At 37.1% G+C, this 26,181-nt stretch overlaps 1 protein-coding gene across 1 annotated transcript; it reads right to left on the minus strand.

The window, feature by feature from the left end:
• Window positions 1–776: 776 nt before the first annotated feature.
• Window positions 777–8,640, minus strand: LOC103957916 (methionine aminopeptidase 1A). Its single transcript, XM_009370138.3, has 16 exons — window positions 8,407–8,640; window positions 7,914–7,964; window positions 7,572–7,736; window positions 7,285–7,360; window positions 7,121–7,168; window positions 6,924–6,968; window positions 6,534–6,633; window positions 6,257–6,308; window positions 6,121–6,162; window positions 2,927–2,988; window positions 2,745–2,843; window positions 2,194–2,267; window positions 2,041–2,110; window positions 1,889–1,954; window positions 1,707–1,795; window positions 777–1,174 (listed from the first exon to the last, which is right to left on the minus strand). Exons 1-16 carry the CDS (start codon window positions 8,478–8,480, stop codon window positions 1,097–1,099), a joined length of 1,191 nt encoding a protein of 396 aa, XP_009368413.1. The 5' UTR covers window positions 8,481–8,640; the 3' UTR covers window positions 777–1,096.
• Between the last annotated feature and the right edge of the window lie 17,541 nt (window positions 8,641–26,181).

The raw sequence follows: 26,181 nt of genomic DNA on the forward strand, positions 1-26,181 counted from the left end.
GGCACCTCATTTTCATTGACATGATAATTCAGGGACAAAATCGACAGTTCACCCTATTATTATTAAGTAAGAATAGTAAGTAAAATTTCCCATAATTTGTGGTACCGTTTGCAAGTCGGATTTGGAAACTTGTCAAACAAGAAATCCCACTCCTATTACTATTAATAGTTCGAGACACCTAGTCCGATTAGGTTTCATTAAGTACAGAAGTCTCGCCTCCCCTGCCCTATAAATACATACATGGGGGTCCTCTGTAGTACAGAAAGCCTAAGTTCCTAGTTAATATTCTCTTTTCGTTTACTTCTGTCTTGCCAGTCTTCTTCCTGCTTAATTTATTTGCTTGTTTACCATGATCATGGCTTCTAACGACGACGACGCAGCAAGAAAACTCATGTATTACCTGTTGGCCCAAAAGATTTTTTACTCGTATGAACAGATGGATGATGGTGATTACGATGGCGATGATGACGACGATAGTGATTCCTCATCAGTTCTTGAACATGACCAATTTGACCGTGATCAAGATAAAGACGACGCGGCAAGAAAACTCAAGTATTACCTGTTGGCCCGAAAGATTTTTAACTCGTATGAACAGACGGAAGATGGTGATTATGATGGCGATGATGATAGTGATTCCTCATCAGTGCTTGAAAATGGCAAATTTGAACATGATGAAGATGAAGACTGTTCCTGAATTCCACGGTCTCTGCCCCGAGTTGCATCGTATTTTGATTGCAATATGTGTTTGAAATTGGCAACAGAACCACTTAAAAGGGTGGCGAGCAAAAATATTTCCCAAAATGCACAAACTTCGTAGAAATTCACAAGCTGTTGGGCATCATACATGTTGGACGCAATACAATTCCTTCACAATGACCATTGTTTATGAATGATTCATACAACTCTTGTAAAACGACCAAAACAAATTATTGCTCTTTAACCAAAACTCAAGCTCGAATAACTATATTAACCAGTAAGTTACAAACATGATATCTGGGCAAATGATTATTCTTCTCCACTTACTAATGCATGATTACGACGAATAGCATCCTTATGTCTGTTCACCCCTTTCGATGAACCAAGACGGACGCAGTCATTAAGCATTTAACCAAGGGAACACTTTGGGTGATGAAGGCAACCGAGCTGTAAGAACTTCAACTCCAGTCTCTGTCACCTATGCATGTGTAGGAAGAATAAACATCGAGATTAGAGATACAAGATCATCGTATAGATAGCAATTCAGCAAACAGATGTGAATAACAAGGATTAACTCGGACTAATACCCATGCAACGCCAACTATTACTTAGTGTATTTGTTAATAGATGCATAGCATTGCAATTCAATGTTGGGATAATCTGATATCTAAAACCTCTAAATCTCCCGCTGCAAAGATCTCTTTCACCTTTATCAACCTCATACCATCAATAATCGAGTATTATCCATCGTTACTATATTGAGTAGAAGACTTACTTATTTTCTTTTACACAAATGAGCTGACTGATTTATACCCTAGAACAAACCTCACTAATGATATTATGAGAAACATAAGGAAGAAATGTTAATAGAACATGTACAGATCATTCCATGGAATTTGAGTATTAAAACCACATAAGAGAATGCGACAAAGAAAAAGCACTTCTAATAACTATAATGCAATCACAGTTGCAGAAGTCGAAAGCATGCTACACGTAAACTGCATAGTTACCAGAAGTGTGTGCTCAAACTGTGCACTGCGCTTGCCATCTGCTGTAACAGCTGTCCATCCATCAGGCCACATCCGATCACGCCAAACCCCTGTTCATGTTTTATTTATTTTATTAAGATGTAGCAAACAATTAAAGAACATATCACCCCCCACGTGCTCATAAAACAAGCTTTGAAATATACCTGCATTTATCATGGGTTCAATTGTAAAAGTCTGTCCAGCTTTCATTACACCAACTGCTTTGTTTCCTGTTTGGGTTAAGGTAATGTATGTTAAAGGTGCAAGCTAGAAAAAGTGTAATTCAGATAAAAATAAGTTTCTTTGTTGAACATACTTGTGTAATGGAGAATATTTGGTGCACAATGAAAAAGCTCCCCAATACCATGACCGCAATATGACTTCACCTGTTGGTGCAATACAAAATTAATAGGCATGATTTGTTAAAATTGAAAATGCATCACAACTCAAAACTCAAGCTACAAATTACCACAGAGAATCCCGACATAGTTACATGGCGATTAATGACTTCACCGACTTCACGGAATCGCACACCAGGTTTTACTGCACTTGTACAAAAAAATAAAAAAATAAAAACATTAGAAATATACTTTTCCTTTTATACTTTTGGTTAACAACGATTGAAATTACTAGAGTGCACTCTCAAATAGGGGTTAAATAGGTTGACTTTTCAACATTTCAGTTACCATCAGGTCAGGTGACAAGATTGCACTTATAACTAAAAAATCTTCACAGAATTTACTGAAACAATTAAGCAAACACAACCACAAATACATTTTAACAATGATTACTTACAAGTACAACTTCCATGGTACCAAAAGTAATAACAAGCAACATCAGATAAAACGATTATTATACCATATAAATGAATATTAAGTAGGTGATAAAAGGTGTGATGACTTTCAGTGATATAATTGAGTTGCATGATTGTTAAAGCAATAATTAGTGATGGATGCGTTAAAAAGGGAGATCAGGGAGAGATATTTATCATAAAATTGGTATATCATACTGTGCACATACCGATGGATATTGCTTTCTCCATGCTCTCATAAGTAGATTGGACTAGCCGTTGAGACTCTTCATCAACATTTCCCACAAAGTATGTTTCATTTAAATCACCTGCATTATGAGTTCGGCAGTTCAGGAATAGAACACGTGTTTTCAAAATTGAACTACATGTTAATGTCTAGAATACAAATTACCATGGACGCCTTTATAATACACAGTCACATCAACATTGATTATATCACCGTCCTCTAATTTCCTGGAGCAAAAGTTTCACATTAAACATAAAAAGGTCATAATGCTAGAAACCAAGGGATTTAACTATTCTAAAGTAGACACGAATTTCAAGTCCTGGACCAAATTAAACACAAAGAAAAAGATGCAGGCAAAACGTGTCAGCACTTATCCACATACAGCAAAGCATTTTTTCAGGTAATGTACCCCAACGCAATACAAACTCATGCCAGTCCATTAAAGTTACCAAAGTGTTGTTTGTTGGGTTTTTTCTAGCCCGTGATAAGTTGTCCTACGTTTATAAGGAATTATAGTCTTAGGGGGCGTTTGTTTACCCTCACTAAGTTGGACTGGACTGGACTGGACTAGCTATTAGTCCAATACTGTGTTTGTTCCATGCTGGGACTAACATTAATGAGACTAAAGGGGACTAGCATGGACAAAACCCTTCACTAAGAGGTCTTAGCGAGACCCCCCAATAACCATGGGACTAGCTAAGACTATCTTCTCTTTCTCGTCCTCGTCATGCTCAATGACCATGCTCAACAGACTTCTTGTCATCTCCGGTCACTTAGATCAATCATTAACTTTCCGACTCTCTTTCAGATCCATTTCACAACCAACTTTCATACAAAATATACCAAATTGAAGCTGGGAGTGACAAGATTACGATTTTACCTAAATCGAGGCCAAAATGTGGTCGAATGTGGCCGGAAAATGGCCTGGAAGTCTCGGCCTGTTTGGGCTTCTTCAAATCCATGACAGATTCGAGCATTCAAAGCTAAGATCTCGGTCCAGGGATGGTGATGAATTTTTTGGCAGTGCTAACTTCATCCAATTTAACGAGGAAATTGTAGGAAAAAATGAAGAAAAAGATAAGATCATAATAAAATATTAATAATTTATATTTTAAATAATATAATATTATAATTTGTTATTATCCAGCTTCTTAGTCCAATACTGCACCAAACGCTTCACTAAGTTAGTCCAGTTTAGTCTAGTCTAAGCCAGTCCAGCTTAGTCCTTGAAGCTAATCCAGTCCGAGATAGTCCGGCGCAACAAACGCCCCCTTAGAGGATTAAATTGTTTTCCCAATTGGAGAAGGATTCATAACTAGATTCCAATTAGGATTAGTAATCCTTATTGAAGAAGACCTTTACTATGTCTATATAAAGGGGCTATTGTACTAGTTTTGAGAAGGGAGCAAAACCATAAATTGTATGCCACTCAAGGGATTAGAGTGAGAGAATAGTATAAAGTGTGTGCGAGAGAAAAGAAAAGAGATAGTGTATTTCTTGTTCTTGTTCTTTCAGGTTTTTTGTCAAGTCCTAGTTCTAGAGATTTGGCATTATTGGTTGTACTCATTATTGATATAGTGAAAGATTGTTGTTGCTGTCCCATGGACGTAGGCACATATTGCCGAACCACGTAAATTCTTGGTGTTAGTTATCTTGGTTATTTGTTTTCGATTTCCAGAGTTTGTTCTATTTTTCCCATTCTTAAACGCGATATTCTCCACAAGTGGCATCAGAGCCAGGTTCGGCTGATATCCGTTTAGAATGGAGGGTGCAATTATGAAGAAACTCACCTGCTCCAACTGGGTTACGTGGAAATCAAAAATGGAGAACATGCTTTATTGTAAAGATCTCCATGACAATTGAATGTATTAATAGCAAGCCAGCAAATATGTCTTGATGCCAATTGGACCAAGATGAATCGTAAAACTATTGGTACAATTAGACAATGAGTGGATGAGAGCATCTATCACCATGTGTCTAAAGAAACTAATGCGCAAGCTCTTTGGAAGAAGTTTGAATATTGAAGAAGAGCTGCTAGCACTTTTATTGCTAGGATCCTTGCCAAATAGTTGGGAAACCTTCGTCGTAACTGTAAGCAATTCGGGTTCTAATGGCGTACTGTTTATGGATGCTGTTAAGGATACCATGTTTAATGAAGAAACAAGGAGAAAAGCTTCAGGTGCAAGCGCTGGACAACTCTTGGTCACAAAGAAAAGAGGCAAAAATTCTGGTGAGACGAGATTCAATGGCGACTGCCACTATTGTGGGAAAATGGGTCACATGAAGAAACATTGTCGTAAATGGAAAAAGGAACAAAAGGATGGGAACAATACTGCAAGTGTTGTGACTTACAATAAAGAGCTTCTTTAATGCAGATGATTGATGGTCTTCTGGCAAAGAAGTCTATAATTGCCTTTGCCAATGACAACGGGTATTGCGATCAGGGGGAGCCTGGTCAAGACAAGTCTAATCAAGAGGGTCATGGTTAATGAGTAGTTCGATCAAGGGGAGCTTGATTATGGGTAGTTTGATCAGGAGGAGTCTGGTCATGAAAAGTTTGATCAATGGGAGTTTGGTCAAGAGGAGCAATCCTATTTATTTTTGGTATACCTTCCTCATGGTCTGGAGGGGGAGATTGTTGGGTTTTTTCCAGCCCATGATAAATTGTCCTACGTCTATAAGGAATTAAAGTCTTAGAGGATTAAATTGTTTTCCCAATTGGAGTTAGTTTCTCAATTGGAGAAGGATTCATAACTAGATTCCAATTAGGATTAGTAATCCTTATTGAAGAAGACTTTAATTATGTCTATATAAAGGGGCTATTGTACTAGTTTTGAGAAGGGAGCAAAACAATAAATTGTATACCACTCAAGGGATTAGAGTGAGAGAATATTGTAAAGTGTGTGCAAGAGAAAAGAAAAGAGATAGTGTATTTCTTGTTCTTGTTCTTTCAGGTTTTTTGTCAAGTCCTAGTTCTAGAGATTTGGCAAGATTATTGGTTGTACTCATTATTGATATAGTGAAAGATCGTTGTTGTTGTCCCGTGGACGTAGGCACATATTGCCAAACCACGTAAATTCTTGGTGTTATTTATCTTGGTTATTTGTTTTCGATTTCTGGAGTTTGTTCTATTTTTCCCATTCTTAAACGCGATATTCTCAACATTGTTCCACAACAATAGTATTTCAGGACCGAAAACTGAACTGGCAAGAAACAAAACTACAATATACACCAATAAATGTTTTCAATAAATACATATATATGCAACAGTAAGAGTATATCCATATTCCTTTTCCATACTATCCTCCAAACAAAAATAAAAACAAATCTCAAATAAAAGAAAAATCTCAAACGCATACCTGGCATCAGGAATACCATGGCAAATTACTTCATTGACTGACCTGCAATGAAGAGAGATAACAAGACGCAATTGCAAGGTCAGTGCCACACAATCTCAAGAAACTTCACAAAAATATTTATGCAAAAAGTACCTACGTGCAGCAAGACTTTGGGAAAAAATGGTAGTTGAGAGGAGATGGATATCCACCTGCATTGAGTTAAAAGTGAAACATCATTACACCCACAATTTTTTATTCTGAACAATATAAAAATGCAGATAGTAATGATTATAACCACACGGCCACTCTAAAGCATATGACAGATCAATGAGGTATGGCCATAGACTTAAAAGGTAAAGGCATAGACAGTTACAATAATTGACAATGAAACATAGTAATTGAAATTCTAAATAAAATGGAAACTCATTCTATACCAGCAGCAATAGTAGCCTCATGGACCACCCGATCAATTTCATCTGTTGTGATACCAGGCCGTATTACACGAGCAGCTGCATCTAAAACCTCCCTTGCAATCTAACAAAATGATTATGACAAGAACATCATAATATTAGTAAATTAAAAGTTACATGCCGCAGCAAGATTAATTAAAATTTAAACTGAACAGAGAAAATTCTTCTTGAACATATTCAAAACGGTATAATAACATTGTCTCACATTCAGATAAATAGCACATGTTAATTTTTTTGCAGTGCTGAAAGTACAACAGATAATAAAAGTGAAATAATACGGCATCAAGAAGGCTCACACTGCTTCATTAGCACAAAATTAAGGGGAATAGAAAGAAAGAAGCAATTGGAACTTACTCGACAAGTTTCTCGCATTCTCTCAATTTGATCCGCCGTCTTGATCTTCAAAATGAATATACCATTCATCATTTAGAAATAAGAAAATGAATTGAGTATAAAGGAAAAGTACAATATAAAAAGTAGAAAGTCTAACTCAATAACACATAGATCTACTCCTTATGTATGACTCACGAGGGTTTCAAGAAAACACTTACCTCAACAACACGCTGCAGATCACTATTGGGCTCAGCTTTTGGAATCCCCTGCAATATTTTGTTATACGAGGCCAACATTAAAATGACCGAAATGACAACAAAATGTAGCATAGTATCTACTCAAATTGGCCATTTAAAATACATTCGAAATGATTCCAACTTACATCGGATGCCCAATCAGGCAGATCAATATGAGCAGGTACTATACGCTTACTAGATATAGGATACGGCCTCAGTGCCCTGCACAAGAGAGGAATGAACAACGGCTTCAACAAATGTTATCAGTAATTAACATGATACAAAATTTGTTTCATCCAATGTTATCAGCAATTAACATGATACAAAATTTTCTAATCATAAAAGAAATAATGCAAGCATCAGAAACATAAAGCCTATGAATCTACAACAATTAAAATGAATGAAAATGCAAAGAAAATCATAAAAAACATACCCAGTCCAATCAAAATACGGAAGCTTTGCTGTTGGAGCTTGTCCTTTCCTCAAGCAATATAGCCAGCCTTCATCCTCTGGAGTACCCGTCCCAGCTTCGGACAACTTGGCTTTTAGATGCTCGGATTTGTGAGAGTTCCAAGAAGCCTTAAAACAATCCTGAGTGCTGTTAAGAGAAGCACATTTTCATCAATTATGAACACTGAATAAATCATTTTCAAGCTTCCATTAACAAGTTAATCTAATTTGTAAAATCGAAGTGTCAATGTCTCAAAACTCCTTAATGAAGTTAAACACTCGAAATCAGACTGGCATTTATATAAAGAAGGAAGCTGTTACAAACCAGAAAGCAGCAGCTTCGCGAGGGAGCTTTAATTGCACACATTTGGGACACCTGCATACAAAAAATCAAGTACCACTCAAGAATGTAACAAATCACCCACAATAAGTACCATTTTTTTAATTTAATAATCAAAGCAATTTACACAATTAGAAGCACAAAGATTAAATATTTTTCAATTGAAATGGAAACTCCCTCAAACTTTCCAAATATTTTAAAACATAATTCACTTTTTCCAAACAAAATTTGTTGCTGCAGTGGTGGAAAGCAATTATGCCTATGCCCCTGCGCGACTTCGATCCCCACCGATTCCCATCGGCCTACAATTAATCTATCTAACCCTCTAACGCTATAGCTTCACTAAAATAACAAAATTTGTTACCAGTCTTTGATCCACCACAAAAAAAGTACAAAAAATTTCTCTTTTTTACAGAAATTAACAGAATAGAGGAAGAAGTAGTTGAAATTGAAAAGTTGGAAGTGAAAATTGACATACTGAAGATGGGCAGGCTTGCCGCAGCTGGCACAGGACAAGCTAGCCGGTTCGGCGACATCTGAACCACCTGCCATAATCGCATTCGATTGTTGCAGTAATCGCCTCTCGAGAGCCGTAAGATGCGATTGCCGGAGAGGTCCACTGCTCGGTTATTCAGTATCAGACTGGTCAAAGGGAGACGAAGACTCTCAGGCTAGGGTTTTAGTTGAGAGGGAAAATGTTGGAGATTTCCGTATTTATAGTTTTTTAATAAATTAATGTTTTTATTTTGGCCGTTATTTATACTCGGAAAAACTCATTGTATACACTATATGATTGTATTGTTTGCTAAATATAAAAATTTTGAAATGTACAATGAGTTTTATTTTGGGAAATTTTATTAAAACTTATTCAAACTCTTTTTACACTCAATTCTAAAAATATTTATTCAAATTCCTAGTTCACTCTTGTATAAAACTGGAAAACAAAAAACAAAATCAAAATGTCTTTTTACATTCACAATCACTTCCACCTCAAACCCGAAAAGTGATCCTCTCCATATCCCTTCCTCCTAATCTATCAAGTTCGGGGATCCGGTCCATTGAAATTTGATTCAATGGTTATAAGCAGAGGTCCACTTTAAAAATTATAATAACTTTAGCCGTTTGATCAAATTTCAATAGCTCGAATCTCTGAACTTCATGGATTAGAAGGAAGGGATCCGGAAATGATCTCTTTCCCTCAAACCCCACCAGAGATTTGCTAGTGATTTTTCAAGGCAACTTCTGCCTTCCATGGCAGCCCATTTACCTTCCACAAGCTTTGACATCTAACGCCTTCCATACAACACAGAGATACCCTCAGTTGTGATTCTCCACGCCATCGACTTTGTAACACTCGCAAACTGCGTAGGCCCCGATTTGCTTTCGACATTTTTCGGTTGAAGGAAGTGACCAATAAAGAGGAGGAGAAGAATATAGTACGGAAACAGAGAGAACGGAAAAAGAACCTGAAAAGAGAAGATGCTGACACAAAAGATTCACTCACCTCAGTGAATAAGACGTCGGAAAGCAGCAGGCGTTGGTGGGGCTGATATAGGTTCATCTCCCTTCAATATATTTTTCTTATCTCACATTAATTTAGGGGTAAAGTGGAGAGTTTAATGGCAAAAATATTTAAGTTGGGTGTGGAAAGAAGTTTTTAGGGTTCAAATAAAATTTTCGTTTTATTTTTTTTGGAAAAATAACATAGTCAGGTGATATATTTTGTGTATTGATCTTTTTTTGAGTCAAAACTATCTCCAATCCTTCAGTTCAAATTTAAAATTTTTAATTCAAAAAATTTATGTTTTAAGCCATAAGTGTTATAAACTTTGTATTTAAGTGTGATTGTGTAAATCCTTGATTAGATTTGATTCTAACTATTCTTCCTTATTAGGACTTGTATTCCTTGAGGAGAAGGATTATTCTCTCCCTTATTCCTATAAATAAAGGCACTGCGTAGGAAGATAACACATCCTCTACAGAACCCTACAAACACATCTTTTTATTTTCTCTTTCTGTGCCGCCGGCCCTCTCTGTCCCTGTCAAACAAAATAAGCCACAACAATAAGCAGTTTTTCTGCTCCAACCCTCTTGGGATAAATTTTCAACCCGACATTATTAAAGAATAAATTTAGGATAATTTTTTTCTTAAAGTAACTTTTAAAAAAAATTATGTAGACTATCCTAATTTAATTTATAAGCATTTTAACCTAAAAATATTTAGATTCCGATAAGTATTGAAAAATCATTAAACCGACACTATGAAACTCGTGGAACACTATGAAAGAATATGAAGCACATAAAAGAATTTTTTTTTATTATCTTATCCATTTGATTTAAATTTGGATAGTTGAATCTTTTTTTTACTGTTGTATTTGATCATAAGATCGTAGTTGTTGAATTCAATCAATTTATAAATATAAAACAAAAAAAAATACAAATATATGGTGAGCTAGCCACTAACCCAGGGAAAGTTCTGGCCCTAACAATGAGTTTTGGGTTAAAACTCATATGTGGCCCAAGTGTTGGAGCAAGTTGGGATAGGTTTAGAAACTAAAATTTGAGTTTTACTTCAAGAGTTAGAATAGATCTAAAGAATTAAGGCCCGGTTTAGAGTAGGTGTAAAGGACTAAGACCCGGTTAGCCTAACTTTCTTCATTTAGAGCAATTGAAAGAAACAATAACCTTGAAAGCACATCCCCTACATACCCAAAGCAAGGAAAACATAATACAATTAAGGAAAATTTATGAAAATGGTTTCAAAACTTCACATTTTAACCAAAAATCATCTAATAATTTTATTTAAGGATAAGAACTATATATATATATATATATAATCCCCCATCCCCCACCCTCACCCACTAAACATAACTAAATAAGAAAAAGAACACGAACATACATATACATATACATATTATATTATGTATGAATTAGCTAATTGTAACAACGATGACACCCATTTTTTAATCTCATAAGGTGTATTTTCATGTATATAATAAATAATATATATAAGTGATAAATGTAGATTTCACTCGTACCTACTTAAGACAAAAGAAATAATATACATATATACGCAGTGTCGTCCATTAAGTTTTATAAACAGTGTACTAAGTTTCATGAACAGTGTAATAAGTTTCATAAACAATGTTGTAAGTTTCATAAATAGTACGGTACCGTTAAGTTTCATTAACAGTGTAGTAATTCCATAAACAATATAGTACCATTAAGTTTCATAAACAGTATGTGTGATGACGTGCGGTCAGTTTTTTTAAAATTTTTTTAATATTAAAATTATGTCTTTTTCAAAATTTAATTTTTTTTGTCCTTTTTATTAAAATTTAAGAGTTTTTCATTAAAATTTAGGTATTTTCATTAAATAAAGTTATAACATGATTTTTTTGTTAAAATAAACTTAGTCTAAACATTTTTCATGAAAGTTCCCTAAACGCACATCCCCTACATACCCAAAGCAAGAAAAACATAATACAATTACAATCGTCAAATAAAACCAATAGGAAAATAGAGGCATTTTGATATAGGCACTTGATTTTTAAACATGTTAGACCAACACATTCCTAGCTGTTACACTTTCAATTAAACTAGTCCATATAATTTTGGTTCCACGTTTAAATTGTCTCTTTTTTGAATTGAAAATTATAGGAATTGCCTTTAATCTATCAATTAGTTCCAAAAATAATATACAAAGCTCCTGAAATCTAGCCTTCTTTAAACCAAAATTATTATTATTTAATGCCAAAAATTTGGGAGTGTTGTATGCCTATTTGATTGAACGATCTAAGGTTTAGAGAGAGAGGGGTTCGGCAATATTGAGAGAGAAGAGAGATTGATTTAATTGTGAGGTGTCTTTGATTCACCCCATTGTGCCTTTATTTATAGTAGTAAGATAGGTAAAAACCTTTCTCTTTAGGATTACAACATTGAATAGGTAATCTACTCCTAATAGGAATATAAGATACATTCCCAAATTCTCTAGGATTTACACAATCACATTCCTATTCTAAATATGACTGCAACACTCCCCCTTGATTGTGTAAATACTCAACAAACCATCGCATCAGATCTTCAGCAGGTAAGGTAGAATAGTTGATGAAGTCATCAGCACAACGGGTGATCGCGAGTCTCAAATTTAAGTGAAGTATGCATTTGCAGTAAAACTCACAAAACCTTGCTATAGTAAAACTCAAGGCATGGGGAAAACCCATAGACTAAGGAGAAAAGTGAGAAGTATGCATAATGTCTAAAAACGAACGTCAAACTGGATGAAGGTAGTAAACTCAACGGAGTATGATCATCCCAAGATGGGTACCTCATTAAAACCTCGTTAGGTAGCAAAAACCCAGTGGGAAAAATGCTCCTGATTGTTGGAAAAAGAGTACATTAAGATCATGTGAGTATGCTTTTAGATACTCACCCCTGAGTTAGACATAACTTCTAAATAAGAGAACTACAAGCGATTCAACTCAGATAATTTACGCATATCAATTCTTTGGACTAGCTTCTGCAATATAGACTTAGGCAATGACTTGGTGAAGAGATCGACCAGGTTGTCCTGGGAACAGATTTGCTTGACTTCAATGTTCTGATGCTGTTGCTACTGGTGTGAGTAAAAGAACTTCGGTGCTATGTGTTTGGTGTTGTCTCCCTTGATGTATCCCTTCTTGAACTGCTCGATACATGCTGCATTATCTTCAAAGATCATCATAGAAAGGTGAACGACTGATGTAAGACCACTAGTGCTTCAAATATGTTCCATAACTTCTCTCAGCTAAAAGCACTCATGCGATGCTTCATGCAGGGCGAGAATCTCAGCATGGTTAGACGAAGTCGCAACTAGCGTTTGCTTGGTAGACCTCCAAGATATAGCGGTGTCTCCAACGATAAAGACATAGCCCGTTTGAGAACGTGCTATATGTGGGTCAAACAAATATCCAGTATCTGCGTAACCAACAAGGCGAGAATCAATCTGAGGGTCATAAGGGGCGGCAACACATGGAGATTCACGGGTATAGAATAAGCCTAAATCCGTAGTACCTTTAAGGTAACGAAAAATATCTTTAACACCATTCCAGTGCTTGCGTGTGGATGCATTGTTGTATCTTGCCAAAAGATTCACAGCGAAGGAGATGTCGGGTCTAGTGCACTGAGCCAAGTACAATAAAGCCCCAATTGCACTTAGGTAAGGAACTTTGGGTTCCAAAATCTCTTTTTCATCCTCCTTTGGACGGAAGAGATCTCGTTTAGCATCTAGAGTTCGAACGACCATGGGTGTACTTAAAGGCTTTGCTTTATCCTCATTAAAATGACGTAACACCTTTTGAGTGTAGTTCGATTGATGTACTAGGATTCCATCCAAACAATACTCGATCTCCAGGTCGAGACAATATCGAGTTTTCCCAAGATCCTTTATCTCAAATTCCGTTTTCAAGTGTGCAGCAATTTCCTCAAGCTCTGCGGGAGTCCCAATAAGTTTCATGTCATCGACATAAATTGTAACGATTACAAATCCGGAATGTGACTTCTTTATGAACACGCATAGGCATAGTTCGTTGTTCACATAACCTTAACTTGTCAAATATACACTCAGACGGTTATACCACATCTGCCCGGATTGTTTTAATCCATAGAGTGACCTCCTCAACCTAATTGAGAGAGTGTTCCGTGGTCTAGAACTATTTGAACCAGTTAATGGAAGTCTTTCTGGAACTTTCATTTAGATTTCAGTATCTAGATCCCCATAGAGATACGCGGTTACCACGTCCATAAGCTGCATATTCAGTTTTTCAAAAACTACCAAACTGATTAGGTAGCGGAATGTTATAATGTCCATTACGGGGGAATACGTCTCCTTGTAATCAATCCTTAGGCGCTGAGTGAAGCCTTGCGCCACGAGGCATGCTTTGTATTGCACTATTTTATTCTTCTCATTACGTTTCCTCATGAAAACCCACTTATAGAACAATAGGTCCAAACACTTTACGTTTCGCAAGCGAATCGAGTTCAACCTGGATTGCTTGTTTCCAATTTGACAATCGGTTCTACGTCGGCATTCATCGATGGAACGTGGTTCAATGTCATTGCTAAGCATGATGTCAGTAGTTACTGAGTACAAGAATGCATCGTTGACAATCATCTCATTCCTATTCCAAACCTCATCCAATACTGTGTAGTGGACCGAAATCTCACGATTCTCGGGAGGCCGACATCTTTCATCTGAATCATTACCGTAATCTAGAATAACCTTATGCGTTGGAACAGATGAGTGAGCGATGGCCGGATTCAAACTAGGGTCACTAATTGGTGCCATTTTCCTCTTCCGGGGTTGTGAATCCTTTGAACCAAGGGGTCTGCCACGCTTTAGGGTCGGAGCAGATGATTGGCTAGCCGCCAATGTACCTTGCCGCATGGAAGGTGCGGCCTCCCCATCTTTGGGGATGGTCCAGCCTTCCTAGGCGGGTTGTTGACGTATGCGGGGTACATCTATCCTTGTAGGTATGTTTGCAGCGGGTATATATGATCTTGTCACCTTAGCTAGATCATTAAAAGCATCCAGCATGCTTTGAGCAATTCTCTGAAGATCTATAATTCGACGCACCTCAGTTTCAGACTGAGCAGTGTGGGGATCTAAATGAGACATAGTGGGAGCATACCACGACAATTCGCGGCGTTTTACGGGAACGTTAGCATGCTTATCTCCCCTTAACGACGAGAAGACTGTCTTATCAAAGTGATAATCCGCAAGGCGTGTGATAAAAAGATCTCCTATCAAGGGTTCTAAGTAGCGAACAATTGATGGCGAATCATAATCGACATAGATTCCCATTTTTCTTTGAGGACCCATTTTGGTACATAGCGGCGGCGCTATTGGCACATAAATGGCACACCTAAACACCCGTAAATACAAGACGTCAGGCTCATATCCAGTGACCAACTGTAACGATTAATGTGGTTGAGTTGCGATGGGCCTCAGATGGACCAACATAGTTGCGGGCAATATTGCATAACCCCACGCAGATACCGGCAGTTTGGTTCGCATAACCAAAGTCTGAGCTATCATTTGAAGGTGCTTTATGAAAACTTCTGCCAGGCCGTTTTGGGTGTAAACATAGGGCACAGGATGTTCCACATCAATCCCTACTGACATGCAATAGTCGTCAAAAGTTTGTGACGTAAACTCTTCAACGTTATCCAATCGAATTGACTTAATTGGATAATCAGGGTGGTGAGCCCTTAGCTTAATGATTTGAACTAGGAGTTTAGCAAACACGGCGTTGTGTGTGGACAACAAGCAAACATGTGACCATTTTGTCGATGCATTAACCAACACCATAAAATATTTAAATGGTCTGCAGGTTGGTTAGATTGGTCCACAAATGTCCATTTGAATCCTCTGAAGAAATTTAGGGGGGTCATGAATAATCTTTGTACGAGAGGGTTAAATATTCAACTTTCCTAAAGAACACGCTTTGCATGTGGAACTCCAACGTAGGGATGTAACTTATGCTCGTGAGAAGATTTGATGATATGGCGCATTATGTCACGTCCATGATGTCCCAAACGGTCTTGCCAAAGCAACAAGGTGTCTTAGAACTCAAGCATAGAGCCAGCCACACTATGAGCTTCTATGCCACGAATGGTTGTAATGTACAACCCACTCGGCAATCGTTCCAACTTCTCGTGAATATGCTTCTGGCCATATTCGTATGAAGTCATATAAAGAAATTCAGAACCATGATCTTCAGTGGTTTCAAGATGATATTTATTATCTCGAATATCTCTAAAACTCAGCAACGTTCTTCCGGAACGTGGATAATAGAGTGTATCCTTAATGGTCAAGATTATACCATTAGACAACACAATACGTGCCTTTCCGTATCCTTCGATTAGGTTGGATAAGCCTGAGAGAGTTGTCAAATGAGCTTTCTTGGGTGTTAAGTTAGTAAAATAGTGTCGTTCACGTAAGATGGTGTGCGTGGTTGCACTATCTACCAGACAACTAACTTCCCCGCTAAACATACCTATAAATAAATTGATTCAATTGGTCACATGCATAGATATAAGTCCATTCATTTAATTAAGCAATTCAAGAAAATAATATACATTCAAATAACAATCCATAATTCAAAACAAACTAAAACCAAACAAATTATTCCAAATACATAGAAAAATTGTTCAAAATTAAACCATAAACCTAGCAAAATATGAGGGTATGGCCGGCCACTCCTAGTGGGCTCGGCCACTAGGGGTAACCACCCTTAAAAAAAAAAGCATGTCTAATTTATTCATCCATAGGCGTTGATGCTTCCTAAAAATCCTATATCTCTATTGATGTAGTTGTATCTTCCGAATGATCCACATGTGCAAAGTTAGACTCACGATGGGAATGATACTTGGCAATGGCCTCAGGCGAAACTCGGCTTACGTGTAGCCAATGATCCTTTGATCCACAATGATAACACATGTCCAGTTTAGGAGAAGCAGCCTGAATGGGAGCTTTGCCCTTATTCTTGAAGTTTGGGACTTTAGGGACGAGTGGTGGACGCTGCTGGGTGGCAATTCTTCCCTTAGGTGCATCACTTTGTTGACCTTGGGCCCGTGGTTGGTCTTGCCGCCCATTGCCATGGCCACGATGGTTATTTCGTCGTTTATGGCTACTAAAATAGGTTGCATACGCTTCAGGCGCGGCGTTCGAGCCAGTAGGTGGAGCTTGATGATTCTTCATCAAAAGCTAGTTTTGCTTTTCAGCGATAAGTAAAACAGATATCAAATCCAAAAAATTGGTGAATTTCTATGCCCTATATTGTTCTGCAAGACAATATTGGTGGCATGGAAGGTCGAATAGGTCTTCTCCAAGAGATCTGATTCGGTTCGTTCCACTTTGCAGAATTTCAACAAAGAACGGATTCTACAAACTTCAGAGTTATATTCATTCACGGACTTAAGGTTTGGAAAGCGAAGATGTTGCTAGTAGTGTTTTGCTTCAAGCAAGTATATGTCTTTCTGGTGATCGAAACGATTGGCCAGAGCAAGCCAAATGGTGCGCTGGTCCTCTTCAGCGAGATGCTCAGTCTGCAGTGCATCATGGATGTGTCTTCGAATGAAGATCATTGCAGTAGCCTTATGAGCTTCGTCAATAGGTTTGTCGGTGATAGGTGCCTCAATGGTGGCTCAAATGCCCTTTACAGTTAAATGGAGCTTCACATCTTGTACCCACTTCAGATAGTTTCTTCCAAAGACTTCTAGAGCAGAGAAATCGAGCTTGTTTAAGTTCGACGTGTCCCTAAAACGGAGGGAGAAAACGTGATTAGTTATATGGTAAGCCATAGACATATATTGTAGAACATACAGGTTCTATAGACATGTAATGGTTTAATTTATGCATGAAAACTACGAGATTCATGTGGTATGTTTTGAATGAAAACTTCAGGTTTCAAAGGCACTAAATTTGAAACTACAGGTTTAATTTAGTTTTTATGAACAATTAGTTCATAATGAGAGGTTCTTGCAAGAAACACAGAATGCAATATACTAATTTGGATATAGTGGATTTGAGGTTCTTCGGGAACTCAAGTGTGAGAGCTTCGTTACTACGAAAGTATGTGACGGTTCAAAGTATAAAAATAAATTATTGAATTGTTAATGTCCAAAAGTGATCTTCAGGTCAATAATTTTGGATTCATTATCAGATTAATGAATTGCATGTCACTCTTAATTAATTCAATAAATCGTGCCATACGGGGTCGATTGTAGAAGCAAAATAATATTATAATAATATTATTGGTCGAAAAATATAGCCCCAAAATAATTTGGGCTTAGTGCCGTGGGAATATGGCACGGGTTTGGGTGCCTTAAGCATAAGGCAAAGCCTAAAGGACCTCGAGTGATGGCTGCAAGCCACGGGTGAGGAAAGGAAACCCCAGCCACAACTGGGTTTTGAAGTTAGACCGAGGGAGGGGGAACGGGAGCAAGCTCAAAAACTTGCGGGTTTGGTGCGGGAAGCCCAGCCGAGAGGGCTGGCTGCATAAGATGCGGGCCGTAGGAAAATCCCAGCTAACTGGGTTGGATTGGATGCAGGCTAGGGCAGGCAATGAGCCCAGCAACCATAAAGGCTACGGCATACAGTAGTGGACCTAGCCAATCTAGGCTAGTAGCGTTTTGGGCATGGGGCTTCAAACCCTGCCTAGTTGAAATCTAGGGCATGGCCTGGTGCTTTGTCCATAGTGATGGTGTGGTGGTATGCCGCACTACATCCCATTCCCATATAGTTTTCAAAATCCCTTAGGGTTTAGGAAACCTTAAATATGCTTCTAATTTATTTTATATATTTTGACTCACAAATTCCACATAAAAAAATTGAATTGTGTGATGCATGAAACAAATATATATATATATATATATTGACAAATATATGAACATATACAATATATATATATCAAAAGGAAAATATAAACATAGAGGGGTTCATGCATCATGGGGAATGTTTTCTTGCTTCGTGAACATTTCAAATATCTTCTTTTATTTTAAGCGTACCTGATTAGCAGAAAATGAATAAGCCTTTGAATGTGGTGGATGATAGTCTCCTTCTATGATGCGTCAATTCCTTAGTTTCTGGCAAGAGCGTGCTGATAACGTGTTGTAGGCTTATTTGATTGAACGATCTAGGGTTTAGACAGAGAGGGGTTCGGCAATGTTGAGAGAAGAAAGATTGATTTAATTGTGAGGTGTCTTTGATTCACCCCATTGTGCCTTTATTTATAGTAGAAGGATAGGTAAAAACCTTTCCCTTTAGGATTACAACACTAAATATGTAATCTACTCCTAATAGGAATATAAGATACATTCCCAGATTTCCTAGGATTTATACAATCACATTTCTATTCTAAATATGACAGCAACAGAGAGATAATTATTAAGTTATATTCTACGGGTTAATTGCACTAACATTTCTTGAGGTTTATCGAGTTTTCACAAAACCCCCTCACGTTTGAGACATTACACAAACGCCCCCTTAGGTTTTAATTCTCTTCATATAACCCCTTGAGTCAAAATTTTACTTATAAATTTACTAATTTATTCTTCTCAATTACTTAAAAGTTACAAAGAAAAACTTTATAATTATATAAAAAAATTATAAATCATTAAACACTTAAAAAAGGACAAGAAGAAGACCATATAGATAAAAACAAATTTAAAAATAATAATTATTACTCTAAAAATAATTTTTTTAAAAATAGAAATGATGATAAAGCAAACAGCTATTCAACTTATTACTGTGGGCTATAATTTTTTTTTTTTTCATTATTAGTGTTTAGAGAGAGGACTTAGCATTGCTTAATCCCAATGGACCAAAAATTCCGACAAAATTGAGCAAAAAAAATCTAGCAAATTGAGATGTCCTTAGGGCAAGGCTTAAATGTTAAAATGGTCCCTGTGTTTTAATCATTGAGTTAATTTAGTCCCTGTATTTTAACTTGGCCAATTTGGTCCTTGTGTTTATCTCTGTTAGCCAATTAAAGACATTTCCATCTAATTTGACACACCCCGACCTAGAATGTCCACTAGGATTCCGAATCGAGTTGTGCTGGCCGACACCTGGAAGGTAACGAAGCCATAAAGTGTACTAATGTGGAAAATGTGAATAAATTTAAACCTAAAAGTGTCTAAATACGAGAGTGCGCGGTGAGTGGGAATGAACCCATTTCACACGTGATGTCAGAGTATAAGTAAAGTACAGTACGATAGGATAAGGATTATACCCTCAAAGGTAACCACCTATACTGAGATTTACCAAGAATCCTTGTCGATACAAAAGTTTAGCAGCTAAAACCTAGAGGGGTGAAAAACAAGGGTGAATGGGCTTGAAAATAAAGTTTTAATAAAAACCTTTTGAAAACGTTATAAATCCTCGCTGTAAAACAAGTATAGTTTCCAGAAAATCATACTACATATAAGTATGAAATCAAATGCAAATCAACAATAATTCCAGAAATATGCCAATCATAATATCTCAATAGTAGCATAATAAAATCAGATGCTCATCGATATATGCTAGCACATAAGTCGGAGTTGCCTAATGCAACCTATACGACTGAATTGATGCTCATCAATCTATGCGAGCACACAAGTCGAAGTTGCCTAATGCAACATGTACGACAAGACTAGGTGTAATCATAATATACGCTCTAGTGCTACAATCACGTGACGACTGGCGCTATTCGCAATCACATATGAGTCAGAGTTGCCTATTGCAACATGTACGACAAGATATCGGAGTTTCCTATTGCAATATGTACGACATGACTGGCACCTACTTGGATTCAAGGTGAGCGTGGGGTGCGGATGTGAACATACAGGTGAAAGACTGGCCCTGACCCTGGGTCAGCACTAACACCAGGTGCAGCAATGATGAGCAAATAACATCAATATAGTCATACCATAGCCATTCAACAATTCTAATCAACACCGTACTATTCATGACCATAAATATAATCAAGGCATCTCCTTATAGTAAGCTTACTTGTGCATCCCGTAGGATTAGCATATTCCATAATGTCTAGTCAATATAACATTCATCAAAGCTGTAACTTGGATTAAGGCATCCCACAGGATCCGGAATAATTTCATAAATTTCGTCATTTTGCAAATGCTTATAAATTTTAGTCTAATCGAGGCGTACGTAAGAAATTCTTTTTCAAATACCTAAATAGAAATTAGCAATCATATATATATATATATATATATATATATGCTATAAAAAGGAAAAGACCCACTCACCTGAAGTCTTCGCTACAACTCCCTAGCACAAATATCAAAGCGTCACGAAGGATCGTCGCCTAGAACAAATATCAAATCATGTCTTAGAATTCTTATCAATAGAACATGTAACTTACATAAAACACATCCTCATGGACGTTCTAGAATGATTTGTAACCCATTGACCAAAAGTCAACGATCGATCAAAGGTCGACGGTAGGGTCCACAACCCTACGTAACTCGATCCGAAAGATCCGCACCTTGTATTTCTGATCCATAACTTCCCAAGAGTTTCAATAAGCTTTTAGAACAATATCCTAAAGTTTTGGAACAATCCAATGGTCGAATCTCCGCCAATCGCTAAAATTAAGTGGCGGCCGACGTTTAGATTTAGAAACTTAGAAAACCTATCAAGGAAGATCCGTACGTCAAATTCCTGATCCATCAGTTCCTAATATCCTTAAATATTATGTACTACTATGTATTAAAGTTTGGTAACGATGCAATGGTCGAATTGTCGAATCATATAATAGCCAAGTGGTGGCCCTTAACGGAATTATAACCAAACAACGGAATTTCGTCAATCAGATGTCTAATATGAAATCAAGGCATCCAAATTAGCCTAGTAATGTCGGGTGGGGTCTCGGCCCACGCACTGCTGGTCGCCCCGACTCGTCAGAAAATTTAACTATTTCAAAAAATTCTCAAATTTTATAGGAATGAAGATCTCAACGAGTAGAGCAAGTTTTATACATGTGGTCAAGTCCAATTTGGTCAGGAAAAGATCCAATTCGTCTTGAATCAGCCGGAAACCCTAAAAAATGTGGCCTTCGATTCAACTTATCTGGTGCTTCACCGCCTCTAAGGTTGTTTAGGGTTTGTTCCTAAGCTCAAGGAGAGTCTAATTATGGTGGTGGTTGATGGAGTTGGCTTTAGGAATGACGGATCACCACCATGGGACATTTGGCGTCGTTTGATAACTCATATATTTCATGCATTTATATCATCCATTTCTAGCCTCTTTGTGATGTTTTTGAGTTAAACTGGTTGCATTTTACCGTATTTTGTGTTAGTGTGGAGTTACATGTACTTTAGGATCAATTTGAAGGCAAAAGAAGTGAAAACATAACATTTTTGGGGTTAACCCTTATTCAAACGTGGAAAGAAGTTTAGTGGCCTGTATTGAAGCCCAAGTAAAGAATCCAAGACGAATCCGGCTTGTTATAAGACCAGGAGTAGAATGGGAAAGGAATTGGAATATCTAGCCTGATTTGGAGGAACCAAATAAGGAAAAACGTTCAAAACTTTGGCTTAATGGTTGGGATCACCTTGCAATCAGCTACAGCCCCATTTAGCCTATAAATACTAGGGTTTCAGATCACTTTTTGACAAGCCCCCTTAGGGGTCGCCCAGAGCTCTCTCTCTTCTCTTTCTTTGGCCTTTCTTCCAGAAACAAAACCCTATTTCCCTTCACCATCCGCTACCACCAAAGAAACCACACAGCCTTACTATTCTTGGAGAAGTTCAACATCAGAATTGCTTCAAGGGGGTTTCTTCTATAAACTTTAATTTCACTCATGTTGTTCTAGATATTTATATATTTTGTAATCATGTTGTGTAATTAAGTTCATAGTTTGGGAATTCGATGCAGCCTTGCAAACTTGTTCTATGTTATTAAGTTGAAGTATTCAAATTACCAATCTGCATTCTTGTTTCATTCACTGATTTTATAATATAATTTGTTTGTTAATCTTAATGTTTGATCACCATTAGGGCTGCTTATGAATTATTTGATCAAGGTAGTACACATCATGCTTAATCTTGGTAAACATGTGAATGAATGAAGAAACTGGTATGCATACATCCTGTCATGTGATTTCTTTGGTTCTATGAATTTTCTTGTTCTTAATGGATTCTTATTTGGTAATCTAAGTTGAACATCACAACTAGGTTACAGATTAGGAGTACTTGATCACAACCACACATCAAATGGATTATCATAAATGAGTAAAACGAACCTTAGTTGCAGATTGGAGAGTTGAATGCGTTTTGACTTAATTTTTATGGAATTGGCTGGTAATGGTGAAATTGGTGGTGAGTGGGCTTTTGGTTTTCTATATATACCTATATATATGTTTTCCATTTTCCCATAAATTGTTTTAAATGTATTTATGTTTTAAGTGTCATGTCATGCTTGCATTTCATTTTAGTATATGCATTAGTATAAATAGACATATTATTGCATGACGCTGCGGATGCCCAGGTAAGCTTCAGGTGAGTGCATATTGATGATAGTAATTGTAGTGTGTATGGTTATGTTTAGATGCATTTAGTGCTCATTATCCTACACCCCGGGTTAGTGCTCCCGCCCGTGGCCAGGGCACAGTCCTTCACGTGAAGTTCACCTCCCGCACTGCACGCTCACCTTGGATCCAAGTTTGGTGCACAGCCCTGTCGTACATACCACATTAGGTGGTTCCGACTCGTAGGTGACCTGTGATTATTCACACAACCTTCACGTGATCGTAGCACTTGAGGGTACTTATTTACACCTAGCCCCATTGTACAGAACACAATAGGTGGTTCCAACTCGTGTGCAAGCATATTTAATAAGCTATAGGTTCAATTGTACAAGTCACGTTAGGTGACTCCGGCTGGCATATCATTTTACATTGATTTATTTCATCTGGCTTACTTATTTTATTGTGAAGATACTTGACATGGCATATACTCAATTTTCACTACTCTTGAGCATGATTTCTATATACGTATGTATTATTATTTTCTGGAAAATTATACGGGTTTTACGGCAAGAGGTTATAACGTTTTCAAAAGGTTTTATTAAAAAACTTTATTTTCAGGCCTACTCACCCTTGTTTTTGCGCCCCTCCAGGTTTTAGCTATTGAAAGTTTGTATCAACGAGGATTTGTGGCGAATCTTAGTATAGGTGGCTACCTCTAACGGTATGATCCTTACCCACACTACTGTACTTTACTTATGCTCTGACATCGCGTGTGAAATGGGTTCACTCCCGCTCACAACGCACTCTTGTCTTTAGGCACTTTTAGGTTTAAATTTATTCACATTTTCCACATCATTATACTTTATGGCTTCGTCACCTTCCAGGTGTTGGACAACACAGCTTGATTCGGAGTCCTAGTGGACATTCCGGGTCGGGGTATGTCATTTAAAGTAATATAATCTTGTGGCTAATATGCATTTAATCCTCACAGTCCTCAAAATGAAGACTTTAGGAGAGTTGTTAATCTTGATAATGTCTCGACCTGGAGATCGAGCATTATTCAGATGGAATCCTAGTACATCAGTCAAACTACACCCAAAAGGTGTTGTGTCGTTTTAATGAGGATAAAGGGAAACCTTCAAGTACTCCTACGGTTGTTCGATCGCTAAATGCTAAATGAGATCCTTTTCATCCTAAGAATGATGAGGACAGAAGTTCCACCACTGTACGCTTGCACATACAAGACTGCATGTGGTTGCAGGTAATCGAGAACTAATAAAAAATATCTTGCACCAGCAATAAATTAGCCATTATGACAAGGATCCGATTCACAATACATCAGCATAAATTATCCCACGAGAGACAGTTTTCTTTGCTTATTCTTTTTCTAATCAAATAAGGTCCTAGAAATCATCAGTAATTGGTGAAGAAGAAAAATCACATGTACTAACCTCCTTTGAAAGGGGGGCTTTGTATTGGCATAGTAATCAAAGAAGACTTGAAGTGTTACAGGATCCTCCAATGTTGACTTCCAACCCGATGGAATCTGTAAGATTAACAGTTACATTCTTATTATGATTCACTGCATAAGAGACTCGTCGACAGACCTTTAAATGGTTAACAATCCAAAAGAAACAAGGATAATACCTGAACAGTACCAAAATCTTCAGAACTTTCATCAAGTGAGGTCCCAACAAAATCAAAAGATAGGCATTTAAGTGAAAGCGAAAGAGCCAACTCTTGCAATTGATTTCCAATTGTGCATCACAAAATCAACCCGACCAATCAAACAAGAATTACAATAAATATAAAGTAGTGGTAAGGGGTAATCCAAACAGGTTAAGATCCACTGCCAACATCTTACCATTACTTTCCAGTTGACGCAATGAAGTCAAGGATATTTGGAATATTTGAAAGAGAGACTCATCCCTGAAGGAGCACGCAACCCTCCGATGATGCGTTGAAGGCAACCTAGGATTAAGCTGAACATTTATCAAGTAATGAAAAAACAAACAAATGTTAATCAAATACAAAATAAACAAGCACATGTTAATAGCCAAGTTAAAATTTCATTAAACGCAATGTAGTCTGCAAGTTAATTGTCTAAGTCTCCCTATGTTACATTCTTAATGGATTTGGTGTCATAAATTAGTCTTTAGAATTCCTAAGCATATTAATGCGGACCTTTCCAGATTCATGTACCAATTAAGCCTATAAAGGGGATAAATTGTAAGCTTTTGAATTCAGCTTGTTAGTGAAACAGAAATTCTGGATTTCCGAGCTTGTGTGTGAGGCACAACAACCTTGGAGTGATTCCAAGGCACCTGTTATTGTAATGCTGAAGGCTGGTGTGATGCCGGAATTTTTCTACTTTCTCTATTGGAGTGGTTCCAGTACACCTTTGGTGAAATGCCAAAGGCCTGAGTGAAGTCCGTATCTCTTCTATTTCTCTATCCCTTCCTATTGTCCTACATTTTTTAAAAGGAAAGGCCCTTTCAAAGAAACAAACAAAAAAAGGTTTAATTTTTATAAAAATTGGAATGTTACAACTCCAAAACAATAGTGAAACTAATCAAATAACAATATGCCTATAGATGTTCGACCAAGGGCAAACTTTGAGTGCTTAAACTAGTCTCTATCAGTGTTCTTGAACAAAAAAATAAATTAATAAATATTCACACCATAAACTATCATATATCCATGTAACGATGCCCTGAAGAAACTTCAGGATGATACTGCAACAAAAAATAATGGAAACGGAGTGGAAATCTTATGTAACCAAAAAGTAACATCTCGTATTAATGATGAGATAAAGGGGCACAAATTAAAATCAAACCTGACTTATCTCAGACACAAGTTGGTTTAGTATCTTCAAACCAATGGCATAGTGATCAGATGTTGCCTGGTAAAACAAATTGTTTATGAGTTACTCATCTGAAAGATATAATGACGAAGAACATATAAAAAAATAAGTAACACAGCCACTTAAATCACTCTGTAGTAACAGTTAAATCTACTCGTTATCTATATTCTCTGATTCCTCTACAGTTCTAAGAGAGCATTATTACAATGAAAATGGAGCACATGAACTTCAAGATGGTAAGATGGATATCGAGCAACATTAGAAAAATAAAAATGTAACAAAGGAAACAACCACATTAGTAAAGACGAGCTGGCACTTTATGTAGCAATACAGTTGATGGGGTCCAAACAATAGCCGATTACTGGAGGACAAAAGT

This window comes from the organism of the source record quoted next, unplaced genomic scaffold (genome assembly GCF_019419815.1).
Source record: "Pyrus x bretschneideri cultivar Hongxiangsu unplaced genomic scaffold, Pyrus_bretschneideri_v1 Contig43, whole genome shotgun sequence".
NCBI classification, from domain to species: domain Eukaryota; kingdom Viridiplantae; phylum Streptophyta; class Magnoliopsida; order Rosales; family Rosaceae; genus Pyrus; species Pyrus x bretschneideri.